This window comes from Magallana gigas, chromosome 3 (assembly GCF_963853765.1).
Source record: "Magallana gigas chromosome 3, xbMagGiga1.1, whole genome shotgun sequence".
Lineage (NCBI taxonomy): Eukaryota > Metazoa > Mollusca > Bivalvia > Ostreida > Ostreidae > Magallana > Magallana gigas.
Window position 1 is genome coordinate 49,200,980 of NC_088855.1, and position 25,794 is coordinate 49,226,773.

The following is a 25,794-nucleotide window of genomic DNA, read 5'->3' on the forward strand; positions in this document are numbered from 1 at the left end:
ACATGCTTGCATTGTTCCTTAATTGACAATGTACATGTGTATTATATTTTATATTTTTTTTGACGTATCCCAAAATTGAAAAGTTTATTATACTTTTTCTACAAAAATATGAATTTAATAGACTCTTAAAAGAGGATATACTAGAAGCATTTCTAATGTGATCTGGTAGTTCAAGCCATTGTTTGACAGTTGAAGGGAAAAAACTGTCCATAAGATGTAGTTCTTATTTGTGGAATTTTAAATATTTGTACATCACTCATGGTTCTTAGGTTTTGGCAATTGAAGATATTCCTGCCTTTGAAATTGATGGTAAATTTTTAAAAATAAAATTTCACACTTGCAAATCTAAACAACGAGGTGGTCTGTATTTCACATTATCTAAAAATTATCACACAACTTCTAAATGAATTTCATTGTTTTAACATATATCTCTGCATTATTTTGAACTGAACATCAAGTGACCACTGACTGGCACTAAGCCATGTGCTCCTAAATATTCTTTGAGTCCTTCCAAACATTTCTCAAGAGTTGAGGGAGGATTAACTCTTGCTGCAGAGAAAATTCCTGTCTTGGTGAAGCACTTGCCTACACATAGAATGTTGGAAATATGACTTTGGCTTATAGAAATACCAGTAAGTATCGATATAGAGGGAGTTAACTCGTATTATTTCTTTTTAATATAAAAAACTGGTTATAAAAGTTGGATACTGAACATATATTTAAAATATGTACTGTCTTCCATGTACATTAAATTAAACTATATTTTCACAAAAAATGATAAAAACAGGTTAACATTAAATAACTACCGGTATAATGTTAGGATACACATTATACTTGGTAAACAAGATGTACTTGAAAAATGATCACAGTTTTTGGGAATTAACGTCTGGCCCCTGCTCATCCAAGTCCATGGCAAGATTGTCCACACCTTTATCGAGATCATCAGCGATCAACTGTGACTCGTCATCGATGTCCCCATAGAAGTTGTTGCTGGTGTTGGAATTAGCCCCGGTGTTTAATGCTGGTTTGCCATTAAAATCTCTGTGTGAAGTCTCCATCTCCACAGATCGCAGGGATCTGATGCTCTGGGTTTCACTGGCCGAGTCTAACAGACTACTCAATAAACTGCTCTGGTCAAAGTCTCGAGCTTGCTGACTGTCCAACCTCTCAAAAGCCTGTGCCAGAGATTCAGCTGAGGAAATATTTGGCCATGAGCTGTCCCTGACTATCTCCTCCTCTACAATCTCGTACTGATATTTGGAATTAGAGAAAATGTCCTCTATCCAACACTGTAATCGCTCTTTCACAAAGTAACTGTCAATAATGAATGTCTGCAATACAGAACAGGCTTATTTGTTAATTATATAATTGTTGGTACATGTATATTGGACATGATGTATTCATTAAGTATGTTAATTTGTTGTTTTGAATTATTCATTCTGCTTTAAGATGAGGGTAAATACTGAATATCCTCCTAATTCAAATTAACAGAATCACAGCCATTTAATTCTTGGGATTTTTTTCTCTGACTTACTCTGAGAGGAGTAATTCCCCTTTAATTCAGAAAATTGTAATTAATTTAAAATAAAACCCAAACAAATTAAAGGGTGTGTGACTAATTTCTGCTGGATCCCCTTTACCCATTGATACCTATAGTCAAACTTGCATAATGCAGATTCCTAATGAAATTCGAAGAATTAATATCCGCATAAAATTGCAAGAAGCAATCATTGACAATTTTAAAATCTTAAATGCTTAAATTTTTCAGACAATTTTGAATTATAAAGAAATTATAACAAAAAATAGCCCTCTCGATTTAATATTCATTTAGGTACATAAACAGCAGAAGCGTGGAATTAAGTACTTGCATAAAATAAGGAATTTCGTTACAGTATTGATTTGATAAACAGTTGACACTGACAACGAATCTGCAGATCGAGCTTGTTTATAATTCTCTGATGGTGTTGAGTAACAGGGAATATGAAAACAAAACAATAGAGTTTATCTTGCTAGCTTTTGAGAATAATGCATGTTATTCCAACTTAAATCTCCTGCGCTGATTTGAACACTACTAATTAATTGTGAGAAAAAGTTCAAAACATAATCAAGAAGGAAGTTATCATTTGGAAACCAATGATTTTGAAAGGCAATTTAAGCAAGACCTAAATGTTATAAGAAATTTTCAGAATGAAATATACCTCTATGAGATAATCTACGAAGAAGTTGATGGCTGCAATTCCTAGATAGATCAGTCTGTAGGGTATGGAGGGTGGAACTTTCAGTTCAAAGAAGGTGGCTACATCCTCTATAGGGTAGATGTTCAGCCAAAGGTTCATACCAATGCACACAACCAAATTGGCAATGAAAAGATCTGTAAATTAACATGGAGATTTCTTTTTAAAAACAGAGACATGTACTATCATTTATAAATAAATTACACTAAAATATGAAATAGGATGGAGTTTTTATGATACTGTGGTGCAAAATATGCACAATTATACTCAACAATGAATGAATGAAAATTAGTTCAGATTTTGCACAAACTTAATTTATTACAATGTGGCATATCTGCCTTTGGACCAAAATATCAGACTAACGTTTACAAATGCATTTAAGTCGAATGAACTGAATTCACTGACTTAAAAACATATGTAAATATTTTCAAAGAATTCAAAATTGTATATCTACTTAGAACACTGAGTATACAATCAGATAAACAGAATACAACATAGGTCGACAATACATTCTGTAAACTTATTCAGTTTAGCAGGACTATTGTTCTTTAGGTTGCCTTTTGGATTGATTTTTAACTTTTATTGAAGCTTCACTGTACTTCACTTATTAATGATTATACTAGGCTGAGGAAAATTGCATTTGCTGATTCATGCATTGATTATACGGTTTAAACATGGTTATTAACTTTCATATGGGGCAAGAATGGACTTCATTTGTTTTGATGATAAAAAGTAAATAAAACAATGAAAATCAAGTTTTTATAAGAATATCAGTGTACATGCAAGTTTCAATTTGAGTACAAAACATGACATCATAATACTCTTAGAATGATGTCATAATGCTCAAGAGGAGATATATTTCGTACTGACAATGTATAGGATATACATGGTCTCCACATGACTATAATGTTTATATATATACGGTAAGCCAATGATTTTCTTACAATTTAGCATGAGGTAAGGTATATGCATTATACATGTATATCATGTAGTGTTATATACATGTAATTCAACCTTTGGCCTATCTGAGGCTTACAAGTATTTTTGTGAAGTAATTTTCTTTCTCTGCACATATTCCATGCAAGGATATAACTTTAAAATTGTTGAAGACTCACAGTTTGTAAAAATAGTTTTTCTGTATGGCCTTCCTTTGGAAAATATTATTGCCAAGGTGACATACTGGTACATGGAGATGACAAACACTGCCATATTTTCATAGCTTGTATAGTCGTCATCCTCATTTACTTCATATGGGACAAACCTAATAAATCAAACACACAGCAAAAATAATACTAAGAATACCTACGTATATCATCTGAGTGGTAAAAATAGAGAAATGAAAACAAATAAAAGAGACATTCATTTTCGAAAGAAATTTTTCCAGTGTAGTATTTAGCAAATTGCTGTCAGTGCTTGTATATGTATATTGCATTACCATGGCTGATCTTGAACGTTGAAATAACAGAACACTTGAGCAGCAGTCTGTATTAACATGTGTAGTAAGATGGATAAAACCGGCGCTACACTAAACAGGCTGACCAAGGGCGGGTCCTTGGATAATTTGTCATAGGCATTGGTGTAGCCAACTGTAATCAAAATAATTAAGGCATTAAAACTCATGGGTGGATCCAGGATTTGGAGTTAGAGGGGGCGCCAGTTGTAGGCAGGGGTCTGGGGCTTTGCCCCCTGGCAGCTCCTGGATTCAAGATATTTTGTAGGGTAAAACTGAAGTGTTCAAAGTCTGACTTTTGTGAACTTTGTTAATAATAAATTTGTCATTAAGGCGTTAACAAATGTAGTATACTTAATTGTATTTACATGTACCCGCTTAAAGAATTTCTACATCACTTTTATTTGTTAGGCAAACAAAAGCAAATCTAGCGCTGAAAACCGCCGAAGGTAGGGGGGGGGGGTAGTTTATTATTTTGATTGTAATATTATATAGACCTTGCTTTTTAAGACATGAAATTTTAAGATTATTGAGCAAATAGTTCAACCCCAAATTGTACATAAAGGGCTGCTTATGTTTAAACATGGGATGTGATCTCATCCTGCATATAAAGCTATAATTTTTTTTAAAAAGTACCAGAAATTATTTGTAGCCTTCTTTTTGACTAAAACTGGTACAAGAAATTGTTATTTAGGGGCAAATTTAACACTTGGCGAGGGTATTGCTCTCTAATGACAACATCTAAGATTTTTCAAAATAATCTACATCTTGATAACAAAAATTATGCAATGAAAACCAGTTTATCTCTGGTTAATTATGAAAAAAATTGTCAAGGATAAAAGTAGGTTTACAGTGCCAGTATTGGAGCTGGTTATACACTCTAACTAGTGGGCTCACTATGCTATACTTACACGTTACACTGAGGGACGTCAACAGGAATAAATCTATGTACAGGAACTCAAAGTCTGTCAGGTTGGCAAAAATCTAGTAAATAAAGAATTCTAAGAATACATGTATATATATATTATGTGTATAATTTAAATTTCATAATAAAACACACAAATTATTTCTTATTTTAACTTTATGTGTATGTTCTAAATATTAAACTCACCCAATACAGAATCAAAACGGAGACAAACTGAGTCAAACTGTAGCAAGCCATGTACTTGAAGATTCCAAATGAGGTAACTAGAGCTGCTCTCCCTTGCCTTAAAAACAAAAAACCAACAGAATAGATCAAACAATCTTTCTAATCATCAGTGAATGCAGTTCTAAATTAACTTAGAATCATTCAGACAATAGGAAGTACGCCAAAAAAAAAATTCTGCATGCAATTTGATATCTCCACAACAAGACTCCATCTAACAAATTTTATTGTTCTTTTTACAATTGACAGCAAACAAGGAAATGCAGCAACCACAACAATTGGATCAAAAAATGATCAAACCATCAAGCAATATTGTTCCTGGAAAATTGTAATAATACACTCTCCAATGGGGGTTGTCTTTGTAAAATGCAGATGACAGAATTTACCGTATGAGTGTTGGGACACACTCAATGTTGGGTTGTTTGGAGGTAAATGGAGATGCTACGGAAGCTTCTGCTTCTGACAGGGAGATTCCAGCGTGAGCTGCCTTCAGTGCTCCGCAATCATTGGCTCCATCCCCACACATACCCACAAAGTACCTGAATGAATAAAGATGAATAAAGAAAATGAATCCAATGAACACATCAAAATACGATAACAAATAAATAAACCTGGATGCCTCAATAGGAGAATCTGTACATACATTGTGTACATTAATTCATGCATGCTTATAGTTCCCAAAAACCTTTTAAAGTCCTTGTCCTTAAAAATTATTGCAATGCAATCTTGAATAAAGATAATAATATACTGTTTCTTTATTACAGTATTGATAGATAATAATATACTGTTTCTTTATTACAATATTGATAAAAAAAGGAACTTAGCAAAGTGAGTTTGATTCAGTTTCTGAACTTTTAGGACAAAAATGATCTACAACATGACAGCATATCAGTACACTATCACATTCCTGGATTTTCATCAGTGAGGAAACAGTTTCATGTCTTACCCTAGTTCCTGTAGAACTTCTATAAGCTGTGATTTCTGGTCTGGGGACATCCTGGCAAACACAGTTCCCCTCACACATATCTGTTAAAGAATCAATGCAAAATGTGTTAGAATACTCAAACTATGGTCACATTGAAAAGAAATCTATATAACCTTGATCAAGAAAATATAAGTAACTATGACCTTGACCTCTACAGTTAATACATATATATGTTAGAGGTCATTCTCTCGTATAAAATTTTAGATAGATTTTAGTTACAAATATAAGGACAGAAAACCAAACAAATACTGGTTATAACTATGATAAAAAGATTTGAGAAAAAACAATATTGACAGCTATTCAAGAGGGCACTAGAAAATTTGACCAATTAAGTTTTTCACCAATTTAGAGTGATGATTATGCAGTATTTCAATAGAAGTTTCATCAAATTAGCATACCTTTTGTAATGTCAATGGAAAATGCTTTCTTATGATAGCCCATGACCTTCCATCCAAAGCAAAGTGATAGTTAGAATCCGTGCTGTCAGGCATGGCAATTTTTGTCTCTTTCTGTGGGAAAAAGAAAGCATTTCACTTTCAATAAATGTCCATATCAAATCATGAAAATAATGACATGATATGATATGATGAGAAAGAGAGAGAGAGATTTTCTCACAGTAGATTTTTGGTGATGGTCTTGTGGATCTTCTGTGTACATGTATTCCAGCCAGGGATCATTTTTTCCGGTGGTTCCTGGAAATGCTTGGACCAGGATGATTTTTTGATTCTCACCTACCATTCCACATTCTCGAGCCACACTCAGAGCAGTCAACATGTTATCACCTAGGAGGAGGAAGAGCAAGTCTTAATCCAGCAAAAGCAATAATTCAAAGCCCTATTGTAGCCATTTCCTTTGTTATCCCCTATCTATAGTGAGATGTGTGGCATCTACATCTGAAACACTTCTCCAACAAAATGAACAATGCAAATTGATTCTACAGGTACATGTAGAATGAAGGGCTATTTTTGCACAATCAAACTTGTAAATAATTTTGCTGTTTAAATTCACCTGAAATAGTTGTGCTTTAAGTTAGATAATTATCCATTTTGAATTTTAGTTTCATGTCAAATTTGACCATAAGCAAAAATTAAAAACAAACTTTCAGAAAATGTTCTCATTGTGGCAGTACACAAAATAAAAAAAAACCATCAGTTTAAAATTCGTTTAATTTCTCAATATCCCTTCCCCCAGTGCAATCAAAATTACGGCACTGATAAGTATCATTTCAAGAGACTGTGTTCTACGAGCTACAGACCTGTGACCATGATTGTTCTGATATTAGCCTCCAGGAGTTGGTGAATGATAGGTGTGGTCTCCGGCTTCAGCCGGTTCTCTAGCACCAAGAATCCCAGAAAGGTAAGGTTCCTCTCCACTTGCTCTCTTCAAAACAATGAACATTTTCAGTTTTTTAGAGTATGAGCATTAATTTTTTTGCTAGCTAATTCTCTTTACCACTTGAAAATAATTTAAGCTGATAAATTAAATAATTTTTTTTCTGGCGATCTATACCTTTGGATTCTTTGTATTTTTGCATACTTCAGTTTGGCTGGGAGAGATCTATGAGCAAGGGCCAGCACTCTGTATCCTTTTTTGGTGTATTCAATCAATACCTCGTGAAAATTACTTGGCACTGAAAAATTTTAATTGTTTTACGAGATGACACATAATGTAGTGACAAACACAATACAATATAAGAAACTTTGAACAAAGGTGACATCCAAAAGACTTTTCAGCAAAGCCAAAAAAATGAAATTATATGCCTATCACAGAATGTTCTTACAAGTTTCTGGCTTGGAGAGGGAGGCAATCATCTCTGGGGCTCCTTTGGAGAAGAGTTCAAAGTTTGGAGCTCCGAGTTTACGTGTGATAACTGACATCCGCTGTAGACTGGAAGCAAATGTAAATTGTCTCATGATGGCAATCTCCTCAGTTATTGGCTGAAAAGACAAAATCAGACCATCTAACACTCACAATTTGTTCAGTTTTCCCCAACAATCAAAGGAGAGTTGTGCAAATACAATGTCAAATCTTTGGTTCTTATACAAATACATATTACATGTTCTTCAGTGCTTCTTTAAAATACTCACTACATGTATTTAGAGAATTAGAAGCAAAATACATGTACAACTATGTTTTATTTTAGGTTAAATTGGGAGCTAATGATAATCTTGCAATGCTCCTAAATGGTCATCCACAAAATGTTTACGGTATACTTTAAAACACCTTACCACAAACTGTTGATCGAAGGTCCCCTTGCCGTTCCTTGCCCCCTGGGGTCTGACGATCGTGGGGACGATCATGTCATATCTGCTGGCTTCCTCCTCCCCCGGTTCCTCTAGTTCCTAGTCAGTTAACAAAAGCAAATATAACAAAACAGTAAACATATATGTATTTAAGCTCATTTCATAAGAAGAAAAATGTCTGGTTAAAATCTAAGGTGTTTAAAAATTAGTTTTGAATGATGTAAAGATCATTACTGTCAATAAGTAGAGTATCTTCTTCACCTACATATGTCTATTCTTATACATCAAAATATAGATCTAATGTGTTCCTGCAAATTTACTCTCAATATTACTCTCCAACTAACAAAGATTACTTATTCTATGGCATCAAATGTACATGTGGTGTGCTCCATGTCACATACCAGCACCCCTCTCAACTCCCAAACACCTCAATCAATTTGCACCATCTTTTATTTTTCCCAAACATCCATGAAATTCAATAGAGATTATGCTAATTAAATCGTTAATCATGTTCATCATAGTGCTCATGTATTGTGTTAGTTATATGTATGTTGGGGTTTGAAAAGAAATTATTAAGGAATATGTTTTTCCAATGCCATTTGAGGACAGAAAAATGGAGTGACTTTTATCACATATACAATAAGTATGAAATATGGGGCCTCCCTCTAGTAAGGAAAGGTCCAGAACCTATGCCCCCCCCCCCCCCACACACACACACACAACATACCCACTCAGTGGCATTGAACATGATGAGATCTAGTGGGTCTCCACTCAAGACGCCATTGATGATCGTGAGAGAGTGACAGGTTGTCATGGCGTTCAGAAGCAGTCTTTGGTCTGATGAAAGCTGTTTTATATCTTGAACTTCCTCAGCAAATCTGTGTAATGACAGAACTTTTGTATTGATCAACTGCCACCAAAAGACATTTCATACTTAATGCAGGTAAAACTTGTTTAGTATACAAATTCTGATATAATGTTACCTAATAAAAAACATGATAAGTCCCATACAGATATTGCCATACATTCTTTTAAAATATTTGATCTCATTGTAACAAATGATGGATTTACTGGGTATGGATATACTACAGAGGATTTTTAAAAAGGCTCCAGATATTTCCTATAAAAAGTCTAACATGGGTACTGTTTTACATACCTGCCATCCTGGACAGGAACAACACTCTGCATGTCTAATCCATCCTCCGTCAGTGTGCCAGTCTAACACAACAAAACTAAATAATTACAATTTCAGTATCTTAATACTTTTCTCAGTAAAACTCAAACTTTTACCAATCAACTTTACAGAGATGACAAAAATCCAAGAACTTTATAAATTGGAAATAATATTATAGAATTTACCTTGTCAAAACAGACAGCATTGATGGTGCCGCTGACGTTGATACTACGAGGGCTGATACAGTAGATTTGACCTCTCTTCAGTCGTCGCTGGGCAAATACGATCCCTATAGTGAGAGCTGCGGGCAGGGCGGGCGGAACAGCGATCGTGATCAAGTCCATGGAACGCAGAAAGATATCTACAAATGCTTCATGCTCTTCAACCTGGAAAACATCGAATGTCCAGACTCTAAATGTATGTTCAAAAGCACAACAGTACAAAAATAACTGGTAAAGTTTAATTTTCAGAGAGTAAGTATTGACTCTTTCCTTTTTTCCCTACTTTCTCGTACTGTTTTTTTAATCTATAAATGATAGCATACACTAAACTCCTACATACCATTATCACCACTGTGTAAATGAACCCAACTCCTGCAATTGCTGCTAGAATGGCAACAAATATGTAGGTGTCCCTGTTAAACTTAAAGTCAACAGGTTTAGGATGCATGATAGAACGAACCAGTTCACCTTTAGCTGTGGAAAAGCCTACAAATTGAAAAAGAATATTACTCTTTAACAATCATCCAATGGGAAAGTATACACTGTACATGCATGTATAACTCAAGAGACTCAATGAGTTAATTCGTTTTTCCATCGGCACAAATATTGCTTGAAGAGATTACTAATTTCCACTCTGAATATTAGGGGAGGCAACTTGTGTCTTACCAGTCCGTAAAACGACAGCCTTCACCTGTTGGGAGCCGTAAAATCGTGTCTGGAGAATGTGTGTCCCACAAAACAGGACATGTTTGGAGTGTTCCTTCAGGTTAAACAGGATGTCCTCCCCGCGAGACTTGGAAATCTTGGGGTTGGGTAAAGGAGTTTTTGTAACAGGAACACTCTCCCCTGTAAAATTAAAGTGTGATTTAAGGCATAAAAAATTCACAAGTATAATCTCAATTTCTTCTCGTCTAAGAGTTAATGACTTTCAATTTCTTATTTTTTGTTGTAATTGATCTGTGTGGCCCAAAAGACACACACTCTTCCCTGTTAAAGTGTAACATGGAATAACAAAAAAAATCCCAAGCATGTGATAAATTTTTTTTTAGATGTGATGTTTCCATTTCCATTCAATTCTATAACCAATCTATGTGGATTCGTCAGCTACCTGTGAGCATGCTTTCGTTCACAATGCAGTTTCCTGTCAAAAGCACGGCGTCACACTGCATCACACAACCATTCCGTGGGATTGAAATGATGTCACCAGGAACTAGGTCATCAGAACAGACGTCAACAAAATCTGGTGTGAAAAAATCAAAACATGAGTGATTTAGTATATCATAGATTTATACATCAAAGAATAGATAGGATACTTTAAAACTTTGTGTCTGACCTTCTCCGTGTAGACGTGATACTATTGTGGATGATTCTATGGTATTTCTCAAAGCTCTTTGCATCTGAAATACAGTAAACGTCAATTGTGTACATGTCAAGCAAACAAATGCCACTTACATGACACAGTTTATTCATTTGATAGATCATTATATCACATACCATTTCATTGCAATCACTAATCATACATGTAGTTATAAATACTGGAAAATTGAATATAAAATATTGGTTATCTTGATATATTTTCTAATAGTCATCATCAAGAGAAAACTTGTAATACAAAAGTCAACGGTTTGTTCCCGTTTTGCACACATTTGAAAATTAGGTATCGAAAAAATGTGTGCGAAACGGGAATTTGACCAGGTGAGATAATTGCTTAATTGCTATAGTCTATATCACATTTCCTGTAAGGGCAATTGACAATGAAATAAATAAAACATATCTACTCGCAATTGATATTTACATTTATTTTATGTTATAATATAACTTGCATAGAAGCACATTTACATAATAATTGACATCCATGTTCTGGAATTTGATTTTAAAAATCGATTTGGTCATCAACAATTTCATTAATTTCTTTAAACATAAAAGATTATTGCAAAAATGTTGTGTATGTAGTGCTTTTGTTTAACTTCCTGCCTTTAGGAAGTACATTTACACGCTACAAGTTTGAAGAGAAAATATCATATATTAGTATTTATTTATTGCTTTTGCTTACATAAATGGAGGAAATGTGTCTAGTGAAAACGCTGCTAATTATTTTTCATTTATGCTGTGGCTTGAATAATCGAAGAGAATACTATTAGACAAATTAATGTATGACGATATGATGATAAATAGGCAATTTTATATGCTTCAAAAACTGAAAATATTTTTTTCACAAAACCTATCAAATGTAGACCTAATTCAAACATTTTCAACCTTCTTCAGTTTGAGGTATATCGAATCACAATTTAAATTATTAGTTTTGTCGGAATTTATTGAGCTGCTGATTTGAAAATCCAGAAAAGTGACCCGCAATATACTAAAGCGGTGATATTGATCTTAAGATCGACTGTCAAGGCTGCTACTTCGAAGATTGAAATATTTTGTGATAAAGGTCTGTTTCTTTTCATAATAATCTTTCTGTTGATACCAAACAACCAATTATAAACATGCGATTTACATATTTTGCATCTACATTGTAAGTTGTAAAAAGAGACACGGAGTACCCCTTATCACTGTCCGCGAGTTTTCCCCTTTATCATATAATTATCCACTGAATCAGCTTCCAATTGGCCCGGGACCAGCAATTTTTCCTCAATTCATCGAGTTTTATATTTAAAGTAAATGGGCAAAAATGTAAAAGTCAAATCATCTAATCCTTATTTTTCTTATCAGTGAGCGGAAATTTAAGACTAAAATATTAATTTGATCTTTATTTTATCAAATGAAAAAATTGTGATAGTTATTAGTCTAACACACAAAAAAATATCTATATTCTTCTTGTTTCATGGCGCTGATGAATGAATGATAAAACACAAGTAAAAATCCAGGTAAAATCTTTGACTTAAAGCAGACTATAATTGCTATCACAACACAATTCACACCTATTGTTCTATACCCAATTATCAAATGTGTGCATAACGGGAACACACCAAGTCAACAAGTGAAAAGCTGTCAATGTGACAGCAAACCGGGTTTTCTTTTATGTAAACTGTATCCATAATCCATGTCAACCCTTATCCAGTGAAATGGAGTACCCTACATGTATATGCAACATTTTGCCAAAAAATGACTAAGTTCAAAAGCTAGTATTTTTTCGATAAATTATCAGAAATCAAAATCCTAGCAATATGCACACCTCTGATATATGTACAATTGATCTGCAAAAGAACAACTTCCTATCTTGAGAACTGTAGGAGGAGTTATCCGTACAATGAGGGTACCCTATATGCAATATTTTGCCAAAAAATGACTAAGTTCAAAAGCTGGTATTTTTTCGATAAATTATCAGAAATCAAAATCCTAGCAATATGCACACCTCTGATATATGTACAATTGATCTGCAAAAGAACAACTTCCTATCTTGAGAACTGTAGGAGGAGTTATCCGTACAATGAAGGTACCCTATATGCAACATTTTGCCAAAAAATGACTAAGTTCAAAAGCTGGTATTTTTTCGATAAATTATCGGAAATCAAAATCCTAGCAATATGCACACCTCTGATATATGTACAATTGATCTGCAAAAGAACAACTTCCTATCTTGAGAACTGTAGGAGGAGTTATCCGTACAATGAGGGTACCCTATATGCAACATTTTGCCAAAAAATGACTAAGTTCAAAAGCTGGTATTTTTTCGATAAATTATCAGAAATCAAAATCCTAGCAATATGCACACCTCTGATATATGTACAATTGATCTGCAAAAGAACAACTTCCTATCTTGAGAACTGTAAGAGGAGTTATCCGTACAATGAGGGTACCCTATATGCAATATTTTGCCAAAAAATGACTAAGTTCAAAAGCTGGTATTTTTTCGATAAATTATCGGAAATCAAAATCCTAGCAATATGCACACCTCTGATATATGTACAATTGATCTGCAAAAGAACAACTTCCTATCTTGAGAACTGTAGGAGGAGTTATCCGTACAATGAGGGTACCCTTTTGGCAGCCGCCCGCCCGCCCGCCATTTTCACCATTTTAATAACCGGATTTTTCCGTTGGAAAACCCGGTTAACAAAAATCAACCCTGTTCTATTTTTGTCCATTTCACCCTTACTACCAATGAGCAAATCAAAGTTATCACAAATTCAAAAGTGATAAATATCTCTTTACACAAAAGTGACAAACCTGAAACAAGGCAAAGAGTGATTACAGGTAAACAAAACTGAGTAAGTACGAGAATTTCAAAATAGCTTGTAGAGTATATGGCAGACTCAAAATTACAATCTGGTATCAGAAGAATGTCCATCATCGGCGTACCTTTCTGGTTTGGTAGATGGTGGCAGATATAGAGACAACAGATATGACAACAATACAGCTAGCGTAGTAGTAGTACTCATCTGCAAACCAGATACCACAGCTGAACATCTGGAAAATGTAGAAAGGGGACAGCACCTGCCAGAGACAAGAAAGGAAGGTGTACCAATGATATATTTGCCTGTGTTTTCTGCCCACAGTTGAACAGTCACTCATCTACCCAATAGCTGCTTAAGAAATATGTATTTAAATAAATGACCAAATTTTTAAGTTAAAACTAAGCACAACAATTTAATTCATTTTATCTTATTTTGTTACTTTGTCTAAAATTATTGGGAAAATATAGCTATCAATACACAAAAAAAAAATTATTTAGGGAGCAAAACAGTGTTATGATGCTGATTAATTTATTAAGCAATTCTAAATTTTTCAGTTCATCATACAATCATAATTTGACATGTACAGCATATGCATATTAAGACTTGACTGTTGGTGAAGATAATGCATTTATGCATAAATGCCATTGATTATTTATGTGTTCCATTATTTTCCGTATGATCAAGTCTTGTAGTCTTACCTCCTTAAAGAGAATTCGGATGATAGGGGTGACATGGATCTGGATAGAATTGGAACCAAACATGGTCACTCTAAAATTTAATTACTTTTTATGAATAACAAAGTCCTCAAATTCTGAATTACAGTATAAAAGCGATGCATGGAATATTTGGATAAGACAAGATATAATATGACATATACATGTAGTGTACTTTTTTTTTTATTGTTTTCCCTCATAAGCTTTTATAGCTTTGTAGCATTGACAGACTGAGGAGGAAGCTTTAATGTTTAATTATACCTCTCCTGTTGTTGTGGGTATGTCAGTCCCTTGCATGCATGGAAATAGGAACACTTGGTGTTTTTATCTAGACCTCTGAAAAAAAAATTAAATTCAAATTCCTGACGGTTATAAAAAAAATAAGAAAGATGTCAAAATTTCAAAATGTCAAAAAAAGAAGCTGTTAATGTTATGTTTATATTTTATGAAAAAAGAGTTCTTTATATGGACTTACTCTAGCTTTTTAAATGTTTGAGACTCATTGCTCCAGATGTACTTGATCTTTTTGGTTATGAAGTAGCGCACAAATTTTCTATTCAGCTAAAACGACCACTCAACAGTAAAGTCTCAACCACAGACAGCTAGTGTACTGACACATACAAATGTACTATAATGCATGACAATTATTATAAAATACTAGCATAATTCAAAAATACAAAACCATGCAAATAAAACTCAAACTATTTATATCCGTATTCTCACAGTGAGGTAAATATTAAAGTTACTCTTACTTGAATTTATTCTTTAAATATATGATTATAACATAAATAGCTTTATTTCAAAAATGTTGTTTATATTCAAAAGAAAAAAAAACTCAAAATGACAATATGACATATTTTCTCAATTTTTGCATCATGTGAGAGAAAAGTTATAGATATACAGTATAAGAGGGAATATTATGTTGGTGGCTGGTAAAGGCAATGTGTATGAGATTTATTTCCCATGTAGTAGTGTCAGTTATTTGCAATGAATAATCACAGGTAAGGTTAATAGCACTCTTAGTTTATGACAAACAATGTAAACAATGTGTTTTTAATTCTTAATAATTAACCATTAATCAAACTACACTACACCAAAAAGATTTTCTATCTTACATTAGAAAGAAAATAGTTTTGTGAGAAGTTTATTATTAATCTTTAAATATCAATTCACAAGAATAATTTAATCTTGATAGTTAATTAATGAAAATATTAGTTACCGGTACATATATATCTCATAGATTAAAATGTCACAGGGCTATTTTTGCCCTTCCGTTTTTCGCTCTTGCAAACACTTTTGCCCATTACTTGAATTCACCCAAAAACAGTTGTAATTAAAGAAAGATTAATTTGAGACATTGGAATTTGGCCAGTCTTGCCTGCTGACAATGAGGGCAAAAGAAGCGAAAATAAAACGGGTGCAAATATACCCCTGCATAAAGTATGTTATAAACTTGCCACCGAGGAATAATGGCATGCAATAGTATAGGTTAGATTTACAAGTTTTGATATTTTTAGTTCAATCTACATTTGTAACATATGAACCTTTTATTTAACTATCAGTAGTTGAAAATTCTAAAAACACCAAGTACTGATGGTTTTACAATTATTACTTAATTGTGGAGAAGTAATATATAAGCACTGAAATATTACTAAGCATGCATGCAACTTATCTGCACCATTGTAAAAATCTACTTCAAAAATCTGTGAGATCCCAATATGTAAACAGAGATATGATTGTGTGGGAGAATCATTGCTTTCTATGATGACTTAATTAAGTTTTGCAAAATATAAAATGGAAACCTTCATGCAGAAATCTACAGCATGATCGAATTTTAGTTTTATGTATAAAAATCAAACACCCCCCCCCCCCCACCCCAACCAAAAAAAAAATATCTATGATTCTATTTATACAGTTATATTAGGTAAAATCATGAAAAACAATTCAGATTACACTAAAACAATTGACCTTTAGAAATGTAGAAAAATATAAATGTTCACAGAATATACATAGCTATGCTCTAAGAAGCTCCATATTCCATCAACCAAGCATTTGCTACCAGTGTCCATTTAATGCCAAAAAAATCAAGTAGTTCTAAGTTTACGATGCAAGCATGCAGAGCAATTAACACAGTCTAATCTAGTCATTACTAGATTGCAATGCTCCAAGATGGAAACATTAACAATATGTTTTTCATGAATATATGTGAGTTTTATTAATGAACTAGCACATGTGCATGCATTGAGATGGATGGGTCTTGTTGATAGTTTTGATCCATTAATAGTTGGCAATTTACTGAAACTATGTAAATCACTAAACTATCTATCTACACACAGCCAAGAAAAAGCTGAAAGCAGCAGAAGCCTCAAATTAAACATAATATTGAAGGTATTTAAATTACTTCTAGAATTCGGTCTACTTCTGAAACAAGTCCACTTGAAACATGGTCATCTGTTGGAGTCTATGGAATAAGCAAAACAAGAAGAGAGAGTAAAATATCATGCTATAGCTTTAAAGTCAACCAAACCTAACTGAGACCCCTCCCAATACTGGGCATCATTTTTGAAGATGGATTTCGCAGAAAGTAGCATATACCCCACCCTTTCAATGACTATAATAAAATAAAACTTGATTATAGCAAAGTCCTAGGGATAAGTGGATTCAATTTGCCATAACCATATTCTGTATAATGAATTTGTAATTACATGTATAGGTATAGCAAAATTCTCTATATACATGTTTTCTTCAAGATGTACTCTAGCTTTTATGCTCATTGAGGCATTTGATAAAATACCTTCTCTTGAAACCTAAACAAACTTTGATGATAAATATAGTGATTTTTAAAATTTTTTTTAAACAATTACAGTATGTCAATTGGTATTGCTATTAAAGTTTTAAAACTATAATGAAACAATTTGATGTTAGAGATTGTTATTTTTCACCTCTGCAGTATTCAAAATCAATTTGATATATCTGTAAATTCGTTATAACCAAGTTTGTTTTAATTGTAAAAGTTTGGAAGGCTTTGTACAGAATTTAGCATAGCACTGCAAAACACTTCACTGTATTGGAGATTTCGCTATATCCATGTCTGTAATAAACAAGTTTTACTGCATCAAATATTTACTCTTACCAATTGAATTGTAGACCTTTTCAAACACTTGATTCACATACATAACTCGCCCCTGTTTAACCTTAATGACCCCCCTCTCTTCACTCTGGATTTATAACAAGAGGCCAATTGGCCTTAACGGTCACCTGAGTAGCATATATCCAATACACAAACTTGTCATGGAGTCTCATATATGCATCTAATTAATTAGGTTTCATACTGGAGTAGAAAAATTATATATTTGTAATGACAACCACATTTAATTAAAAAAGAACTGTGAAACCTATAATTTTGGTGAAAAACTAAAAGATCTGGTCTACAAAATAATGAATTCAGTTTTCCTTTCAGGTGTGTGGGAGTAAAGAAGATAATTTTTAACGTTATATGCATTAACATCTATACATCCATTTTGGCCCTGCCCCAGAGTCAAAACCCATACCCCAGGGGACATGAAAATTAAAATTTCAGTAGAGGACTTCCTGGTAAACATAATTATTAGTCGTTTTTTTTTATACAGATATGTGAGAATAGAGAAGAAGATTTTTAAACATTATATGCATTAACACTTTAATGCCATATTGCCCCCCCCCCCCCCTTCATGTCCTGAACCCCTGACCCAGGGGCCATGAATTTCACAATTTAGGTAAAGGAGATTGTGGATATCATAACCATGTATTCAGTTTTTTGCCCACATGTGTGGGAGTAGAGAAGAAGATTTTTTTAAGATTTAAATCATTTTTACTATATGGCCATATTGGCCCCACCCTAGAGCATGAACACCTAACAAAGGGGTCATGAATTTCACAATTTTAGTAGAGAGCCTCATGGACATCATTATCATGCATTTAGGTTTTAACAAATATATATGATAGTAGAGAAAAAGATTTTCTACGATTTAATACATTTTTACTATTTGGCCATATTGGCCCCACCCTAGAGCCAGAACCCCTGACCCAGGGGCCATAAATTTCACAATTTAGGAAGAGGGCTTCATGGACATCATAATCATGCATTTAGTTTTTAACAAATATATATGGGAGTAGAGAAGAAGATTTTCTAAGATTTAATACATTTTTACTATATGGCCATATTGGCCCCACCCAGGAGCCAGAACCCCTGACCCAGGGGCCATAAATTTCACAATTTTGGTAGAGGGCCTCATGGACATCATAACCATGCATTCAGTTTTTTCCTCACATGTGTGGAAGTAGAGAAGAAGATTTTTGAAAATTTGGCTTTTTTTTGCATATTTGGCCCCGCCTGTGGCACCCCAGGGGTGGTAGAGCCATAAATTTCACAATTTAGATTCTCCTTACCATAGAGATGCTTCACACCAAAAATGGTAACAATTGGCCTTGTAGTTTTTAAGAAGAAGTTAAAAATGTAAAATTGTTAACGCACGACGCACGACGACGGACGAAGACCAATTGCAATAGGTCACCTGAGTGACTCAGGTGACCTAAAAATTGTTTCAGTACAAAAAATACATACTTTTTATTTTATGATTTTTGATTTCTGTGTACTCTAGATGTGTGACTGCAAAATTGTTCATGATTAAAATCTCACCAAGCACTTAACAACAATGGGACCAAAAGCCCCCCTTTTAAAGAAACCTGAATGTTTCTTATATGTACAAATTGTAAATGTAAAACACAAAACTCAACTTTTTTCGGATATTGATAAAATTGATTAAGTTCACATTCAGATAAAATTTTAAGACACGAGACAATCAAAGGCCACCCAAGAAACCACTGACGAGAATATTTATGACTAAATTTTGACCTTAAAATATAGGTAAGTGGGTCGGCATAGTTTCTTCTCTAAGAGAGCAAACATCTACTGGTATATGATAAAAAAATTTGTACAAGTACCACTCATAATTTAACAGAAAACACTGTTTATCCCAGCTTAAAGGAATTCATCTTCACTGGGTTTATGTATAAATATCTAAATAAGCATGATATATAACAAAATTGTTTAAAATGATTTATGCAACTTGCAAATTAAGTGCAACAATGCATGCATATACCTGGTATATTGTTTTACAACCCAACAAAAGTAAAGAGAATTTGATAACAGTTCAAAATTCTGTTGTCAGTTTATTTAATAATCAAAGGATGTAATTACTGCAGTGTCAAAGTGATCAAGCAGTGGTGTCAGAAAGATCGAGAGGGAGGGATTTTATTGGAGGGAACATGGAGTTACTTTGTACCTTTGTGTCTCCCATCTTCAAAGGTGTGTTACTGTCGTATGGATTCTTACTAAAAGCTATGCCCATCACTTCATCCTTTTTAACGCTGCAGCAAAAGTTCAAGGTCAAATATAATAAAGCATGCTGTCCGCAAACATAAAGATGGTATATGCAAAAATGGAAACATATCTCAAAATCAAACAATAATTGGCTACAATTCAAAAGCACTAAAACAATGAATACATCAATATGGAGCAATTTTAGTTTGCAGGATTGCTTAGAATAAAGTATGGGTAGGTAAAGGTATAAATAGAAACAAACACTGAAAACAAAGTACCTACCCTCCCGCTGGCTGTCCATTTTTACTGTGGACTTTCACTTTTGACACAAACCACTGCTTATACTGGTCCTGTTACAAAAAAGCACAAAATAGATATATATAATTAACTCAAAGAAACGATTCCTTATAACTTATATTTATAGAATTTTTATAATTAGCGATTGTACGATTAAATATTAGAATATTGACATATTTATGTGATTTTCATTTCTTTTAATTACCGGTATGCAAACCCAGCTTGCGCCCCAACAATACATCATTTAAATTTATTGGACGTAGTCGATCGTTAAAAACAAAATTGATTCATAGTGTTATCAGAGATAAAGCAAGTAAAAAATGTAAAAAAAAAAATTCTTTTAAAGATATGTCTTCTAACTATATAAATTATTTCAAATTTAATCCAATTTTAAATTCAATTTAACATTTGGATTTGGCAAATTTTGATAAATCATTTTATATTTACATCTACCAAGTATGACTCCCTCTATTTCTTACAGAAACTTTTAGTTAAATCATAGTTCTGTAGAAACAGCCAGACTGAAATCTACATGCCGCATTTATCGATTGGTTGAAACCTACAGCCACCTCAGAAAAATCACGGACTGCACGAAGATAGGGCAAATTTGGTCGTTTCTTTTTGCAAACGTACTGATTTACATTAACCGCAATTAGAGAATTTTACTTAATTTTTCCAATTAAATTATTGATTTGTTAAAAGAAAGATTTAAATACTGTAAACCAACTTTTATTGGCGTGCGAGAAATTTTCGTGAGGTTAGCGTGAGCCTCGTCGTCGCGAATATTTCTCGCCGCGAACCAATCCTTTGTCTATAATTTTTATAACAATACAGGTATGGATAAGGCTTGGTCGCAAACATTAGTTGTCGTGAACCAGTTTATTGGCAGTTAATCGCAAAATATAGTCGCAGCGAATAAAATTGGTTTACAGTATAAACAATAAAATGCTTTTTTTGATGATTCCAGTGCGGGTTATGAAGGAGGCAATCATGTCTCCATGACCTTCATGAATCACCAAAGAAAGCAGTTTATTGTTTAAATAGAACCTTGGACTTTCGGTTGGAGGTAGGTACCGGTATCTATTTCTTGCGTCAAAACAAGTTAAAAATGACGCGGTTTCAAGCAAAATATGCACCAATTGCGTAGTCTTAGCTCAAAAGCCAGACAAATCTTGTTGATTTCAAAGAGCCATGGCTGAGTGGCCAGCAATGAAATAGAGGGGCCTACGTCACATTGCTTTTTGACACAACTATCCAAAGTACAAGCTCTTGTTAAAATGGTTCTATATTAATACCGCTCCTATGAGAAGCCCAGTGCATTGTGTGACATTACTTTTGGATCAACCCTTGTAGTTAAGGCTTTAAACACAATATTTACTGCATTTATCGATAAGGGCAGTAATTTTAGAGTGTTTAAACGCAATATATTTGTAGCAATGTCAGCCATCTGAATCGAACATCAAAAATAGCATTTTATTGGTTGAATTTGACTTACAGACTTTTGAAATTATTCATACATCAGGCAAATGAAGATGCTTAGATTATCTTTATTGTCATTTAATAATTATGCTTCACAGAATGAAAAGTCAATGTTTCTGTTTAAGCAAAGAATTCACCACATACAACTATTTTGAGATAAAACAAAAACATTAGCCTGATATGAACTCTTAATTGTTTTTAATCAAGCTGAAATTTTGATTGAACGAGAAAAAAGCTCTATAGATTAAGCATTATGGAGATTTTATTCAATTATGCATACCATTATATCCTTTGAACAGGCCTAAGACCCAACTGGTAATATATATGTAATATGTGTTTGCAGTATGTTAACAAAGGACGTTGATTTATTATTATCGATTCTATAAACATATATTGGCTGATATCAAAAATACCTTGAATTTTTATCTTCATACATGAAAATAAACAAACTTTTACACATCAATTTTATTGAGTAAATCAAAAGATTAACAGTGGTTCAAAAAGCATTGAAGTTAACTGTCATATTATTGCAGAGATTGCTAAAACAGATATCATTTACCATGAACAATATTGAATAAGATAAGGGCAATAATGGCAACCTAATTAAATTGAACATCAGATTTTGTTGTACTCATGTTTTCTTTGCATGTACATATGTACATGTAAAGTTTTTACATACTGGTAATTTTCATTTGAGCCATTAATGCCATAAACTTCAAAATTTGACATCATAAAGTTAATCTTTTCTGTATTTTTGCAAATTTTGTATAACTGTAATAATGGCTTATTTTTATGTCAATCAGATCTTTTTCTTCAGGAAACCTTAACTATAAAGCGCAAGCTTGAACAAACAAATATAATCATTGAAGATTTATCCATGCCAGAACTAGTAACTGACAGAAAGATTTCGGTTGTTCAAAACAGCACTCTAAATTTGTACATTCAAAAGATGATAAAAAAAAAAAAAATGAACATTTTTTGGCCAAATTTAATCAAATTTTAAAAATAACCTTTAACTTCTGATATCATATAGTGCCTGCGAGTTCAAATTATGGAGATGAAAACATATCTTATACATGTGCAAACTCTTCAATGAAATATCAGAGCAATCTTATATGTACCTGGTACCTGACACACGTACTTTAAAAATAGTGAATCATGGGGGCTTAATTTACAATAACTCTCATCATATAAAGTTCTTTGTGATGAAATTTATTCATAATATAATGAGGTGAACCAATTAACCTTTCTTGTTAAAAAATTAATATAATTAACTAAAACCAGTTTCTTACCTTGAGTATGACAACTTTGGCTTCTGACAGTGAGCATTCAGTGTGTGTAAACTTGATGAAGAGATGAGGTAACCAATAAAAGAAGAGGCGAAGAAGACCCGCAGTGATGATGATGAAGAACCACACAATGACTTTTCTGATCAAACTGGGCCGATATCCAGAGATTTCCTGTTTTATAAATTAAATCTATTAAATTTAATTTATTTTGACATACATGAAGAAAAATTAATTTTAATGCAAACAGAGACAACACACAATAGAATCAGATATAATCAAGGGATAAAATTTATTTTGATCGGTGATCTGAAAGAGCTGTGGGACAGTGTGGGTATTCCATTTGTTTTATTAATTATGATGAAGTTCATTATCCTCTCTGAGGCAATATTTACTGTTGTTACTGTTGCCCTCAACCCCTGTCAATATTTGTAAAATATGATCCAATATCATTCAATACACAGCTGTGATCTGTGACTTTCTTCTGTTTTTTAGTTGTTCTGATTATGTCTTTTTAGTCTTTTGTTTGGTTGAATCGTGATCGATTCAATAGTGATCAATTGTGATTGTTCCAAAGATGATCTGAATTACCATTTGGTCTTCCTGCCCAGGGTTGACATACTGGAAGCCACTCTTCATCGGGGGAGGGCCCGACAACCCGACCTTCACCTTCACTTCCTCTGTAAAAGAAACCACATTTAATATGTACCATCATTAACTTTATTGTTAAGTACATAGTTACATGTTTGTACACAATAAAATTTTGTTGTAACCAACTTAACCCCTACTTTTTTTAGAGAAAACAAAATACATGTAGTTGTTATGGCCATATTGATTTGACCTTGACCTTTGATATTGTGGGTATGATATACATGTATGTTAGGTAAAATGTCCCAATAACATCAAGTGGAGATTAGCCTGGTTTGATCCTTTGCTCTTGACATTGAGATTGAATCAATATAGGAATCATCTACTGAATCAATATAGGAATCATCTACTAGCTGTTGAAAAGGGAACATGTGTACTAAGTCTGATACGCAGTACTCTACATGCAGGCTATTTTTTCCTTTGTCCAAAGTATTTTGCCCCTTGCCCCTTGCCATGTCTCTATACCTCAAAATCAATAAATGTCTTCTACAGTACTGTGGTTTCATTAATATTCAAGGGTATCAATTTTCGTGGATAAAGTGAAAATCACAGTTTCAAGGATACGTAAATTTGTGGCCAATGGCCATATCAATACAGAATGTTAACAAGTGAAAAGCTGTCAATGTGACAGCAAACCGGGTTTTCTTTTATGTAAACTGTATCCATAATCCATGTCAACCCTTATCCAGTGAAATGGAGTACCCTACATGTATATGCAACATTTTGCCAAAAAATGACTAAGTTCAAAAGCTAGTATTTTTTTTTATAAATTATCGGAAATCAAAATCCTAGCAATATGCACACCTCTGATATATGTACAATTGATCTGCAAAAGAACAACTTCCTATCTTGAAAACTGTAGGAGGAGTTATCCGTACAATGAGGGTACCCTATATGCAACATTTTGCCAAAAAATGACTAAGTTCAAAAGCTGGTATTTTTTCGATTAATTATCAGAAATCAAAATCCTAGCAATATGCACACCTCTGATATATGTACAATTGATCTGTAAAAGAACAACTTCCTATCTTGAAAACTGTAGGAGGAGTTATCCGTACAATGAGGGTACCCTATATGCAACATTTTGCCAAAAAATGACTAAGTTCAAAAGCTGGTATTTTTTCGATTAATTATCAGAAATCAAAATCCTAGCAATATGCACACCTCTGATATATGTACAATTGATCTGTAAAAGAACAACTTCCTATCTTGAAAACTGTAGGAGGAGTTATCCGTACAATGAGGGTACCCTTTTGGCAGCCGCCCGCCTGCCCGCCATCCGCCCACCCGCCCGCCCGCCCGCCATTTTCACCATTTTAATAACCGGATTTTTCCGTTGGAAAACCCGGTTAATAAAAATTGCACTTCAATGAACATTTTATTTCGTGGATCAACTAAACAACGAAATCCACGAAAATTGGTATTCAACGAATATTGATGAAACCACAGTATATTCAAAGCATATATTCACCAGTTTGCCTGGAGCTTTGATGTCTGCAGTGAAGCAATTAAGGAATGTGTTTCTTTCATAATATTTTGCATTCAAAAGAATAGAGTGCAGGTCTGCGATTTTAATATATGTTTTTGTTCATATGAGAATACACAATTGGTACTTGTACAAACCTGCACTCGATATTTTATTTCGCAGTCAAAAAACCATCGGAAAACACCCATATTTTGCTACTACAAAACATCAATTTATCAAAATAAGGCAATCTTTATGACGTCATTTCTATATTATGACGTCACTGTGGTGATAACGTTAACCTTTTACACACTTTTTTTCAATATGATTTCAACAATCTTCCACCTTGTTTTTAAATCTCTTTTAAAAACTTTAATTTTGGGGGCGAAAAAAGCATACCGCACAATGTGACAGTCCTTTCCTTTTTTAAAAAATGTTTTAAATTGTGCCCAAGGTGTAATTATTACACTAATAATACAAGTACATAAAAAGATACAAAAAATAAAAAAATGCATGCAGTCTCAGAGCTATCGCTTACAAATGACTCTAGAAAAGGATAGAAGCTAGACTCTTTTGGTGAAGTCTCAAGATCGAAACGTCCCTGTTACGGGATTTTGTATTGCAGCAAGCCCGGATGATAACGTTGAAAAATTGCGCGATGTATTCCGAGTGTATTCCGAATGGAGAAAATATGTAAACATTGCCCATTATAAATCTCCGTAAGGAATCTGTTTTCGTTCCTGTGAATTTTTCTGAGTGACAGTTGAAAATGTGTCAATGAAATTATCTTGGAAATTATCCCTTTCAACTTTTACAATTGCACTTCTTTCACAGGTATGTGTATTTTTTTTTAAAAATCGTCCAAATGCGCTGCATAAATATCTTGGGACAGACTATAGAAAAGGATAG

General features: G+C 33.4%; 1 protein-coding gene across 3 annotated transcripts in view; it reads right to left on the reverse strand.

The window, feature by feature from the left end:
* Positions 1 to 698: 698 nt before the first annotated feature.
* LOC105318036 (polyamine-transporting ATPase 13A3) overlaps positions 699 to 25,794 on the reverse strand; it is a 28,821-nt gene continuing 3,725 nt past the window's right edge. For 2 of the 3 annotated variants that reach the window (XM_066080148.1, XM_066080147.1), the window contains 30 exons: positions 23,364 to 23,452; positions 22,779 to 22,946; positions 19,993 to 20,060; positions 19,673 to 19,757; positions 16,750 to 16,809; positions 14,824 to 14,909; positions 14,610 to 14,684; positions 14,334 to 14,403; positions 13,760 to 13,894; positions 10,788 to 10,851; positions 10,563 to 10,694; positions 10,121 to 10,300; positions 9,795 to 9,940; positions 9,419 to 9,619; positions 9,216 to 9,277; positions 8,787 to 8,937; positions 8,045 to 8,158; positions 7,597 to 7,753; positions 7,326 to 7,446; positions 7,072 to 7,196; positions 6,432 to 6,598; positions 6,215 to 6,325; positions 5,778 to 5,857; positions 5,218 to 5,370; positions 4,796 to 4,892; positions 4,596 to 4,668; positions 3,670 to 3,820; positions 3,350 to 3,495; positions 2,199 to 2,371; positions 699 to 1,331 (listed from right to left, as the gene is read on the reverse strand). In XM_066080148.1, the coding sequence (XP_065936220.1) occupies positions 864 to 1,331; positions 2,199 to 2,371; positions 3,350 to 3,495; positions 3,670 to 3,820; positions 4,596 to 4,668; positions 4,796 to 4,892; positions 5,218 to 5,370; positions 5,778 to 5,857; positions 6,215 to 6,325; positions 6,432 to 6,598; positions 7,072 to 7,196; positions 7,326 to 7,446; positions 7,597 to 7,753; positions 8,045 to 8,158; positions 8,787 to 8,937; positions 9,216 to 9,277; positions 9,419 to 9,619; positions 9,795 to 9,940; positions 10,121 to 10,300; positions 10,563 to 10,694; positions 10,788 to 10,851; positions 13,760 to 13,894; positions 14,334 to 14,403; positions 14,610 to 14,684; positions 14,824 to 14,909; positions 16,750 to 16,809; positions 19,673 to 19,757; positions 19,993 to 20,060; positions 22,779 to 22,946; positions 23,364 to 23,452 (3,908 nt within the window). In that variant the 3' untranslated portion in view covers positions 699 to 863. The remainder of the gene's footprint in view (positions 1,332 to 2,198; positions 2,372 to 3,349; positions 3,496 to 3,669; positions 3,821 to 4,595; positions 4,669 to 4,795; positions 4,893 to 5,217; positions 5,371 to 5,777; positions 5,858 to 6,214; positions 6,326 to 6,431; positions 6,599 to 7,071; positions 7,197 to 7,325; positions 7,447 to 7,596; positions 7,754 to 8,044; positions 8,159 to 8,786; positions 8,938 to 9,215; positions 9,278 to 9,418; positions 9,620 to 9,794; positions 9,941 to 10,120; positions 10,301 to 10,562; positions 10,695 to 10,787; positions 10,852 to 13,759; positions 13,895 to 14,333; positions 14,404 to 14,609; positions 14,685 to 14,823; positions 14,910 to 16,749; positions 16,810 to 19,672; positions 19,758 to 19,992; positions 20,061 to 22,778; positions 22,947 to 23,363; positions 23,453 to 25,794) is intronic. The other variant, XM_066080149.1, reaches the window with a different exon arrangement.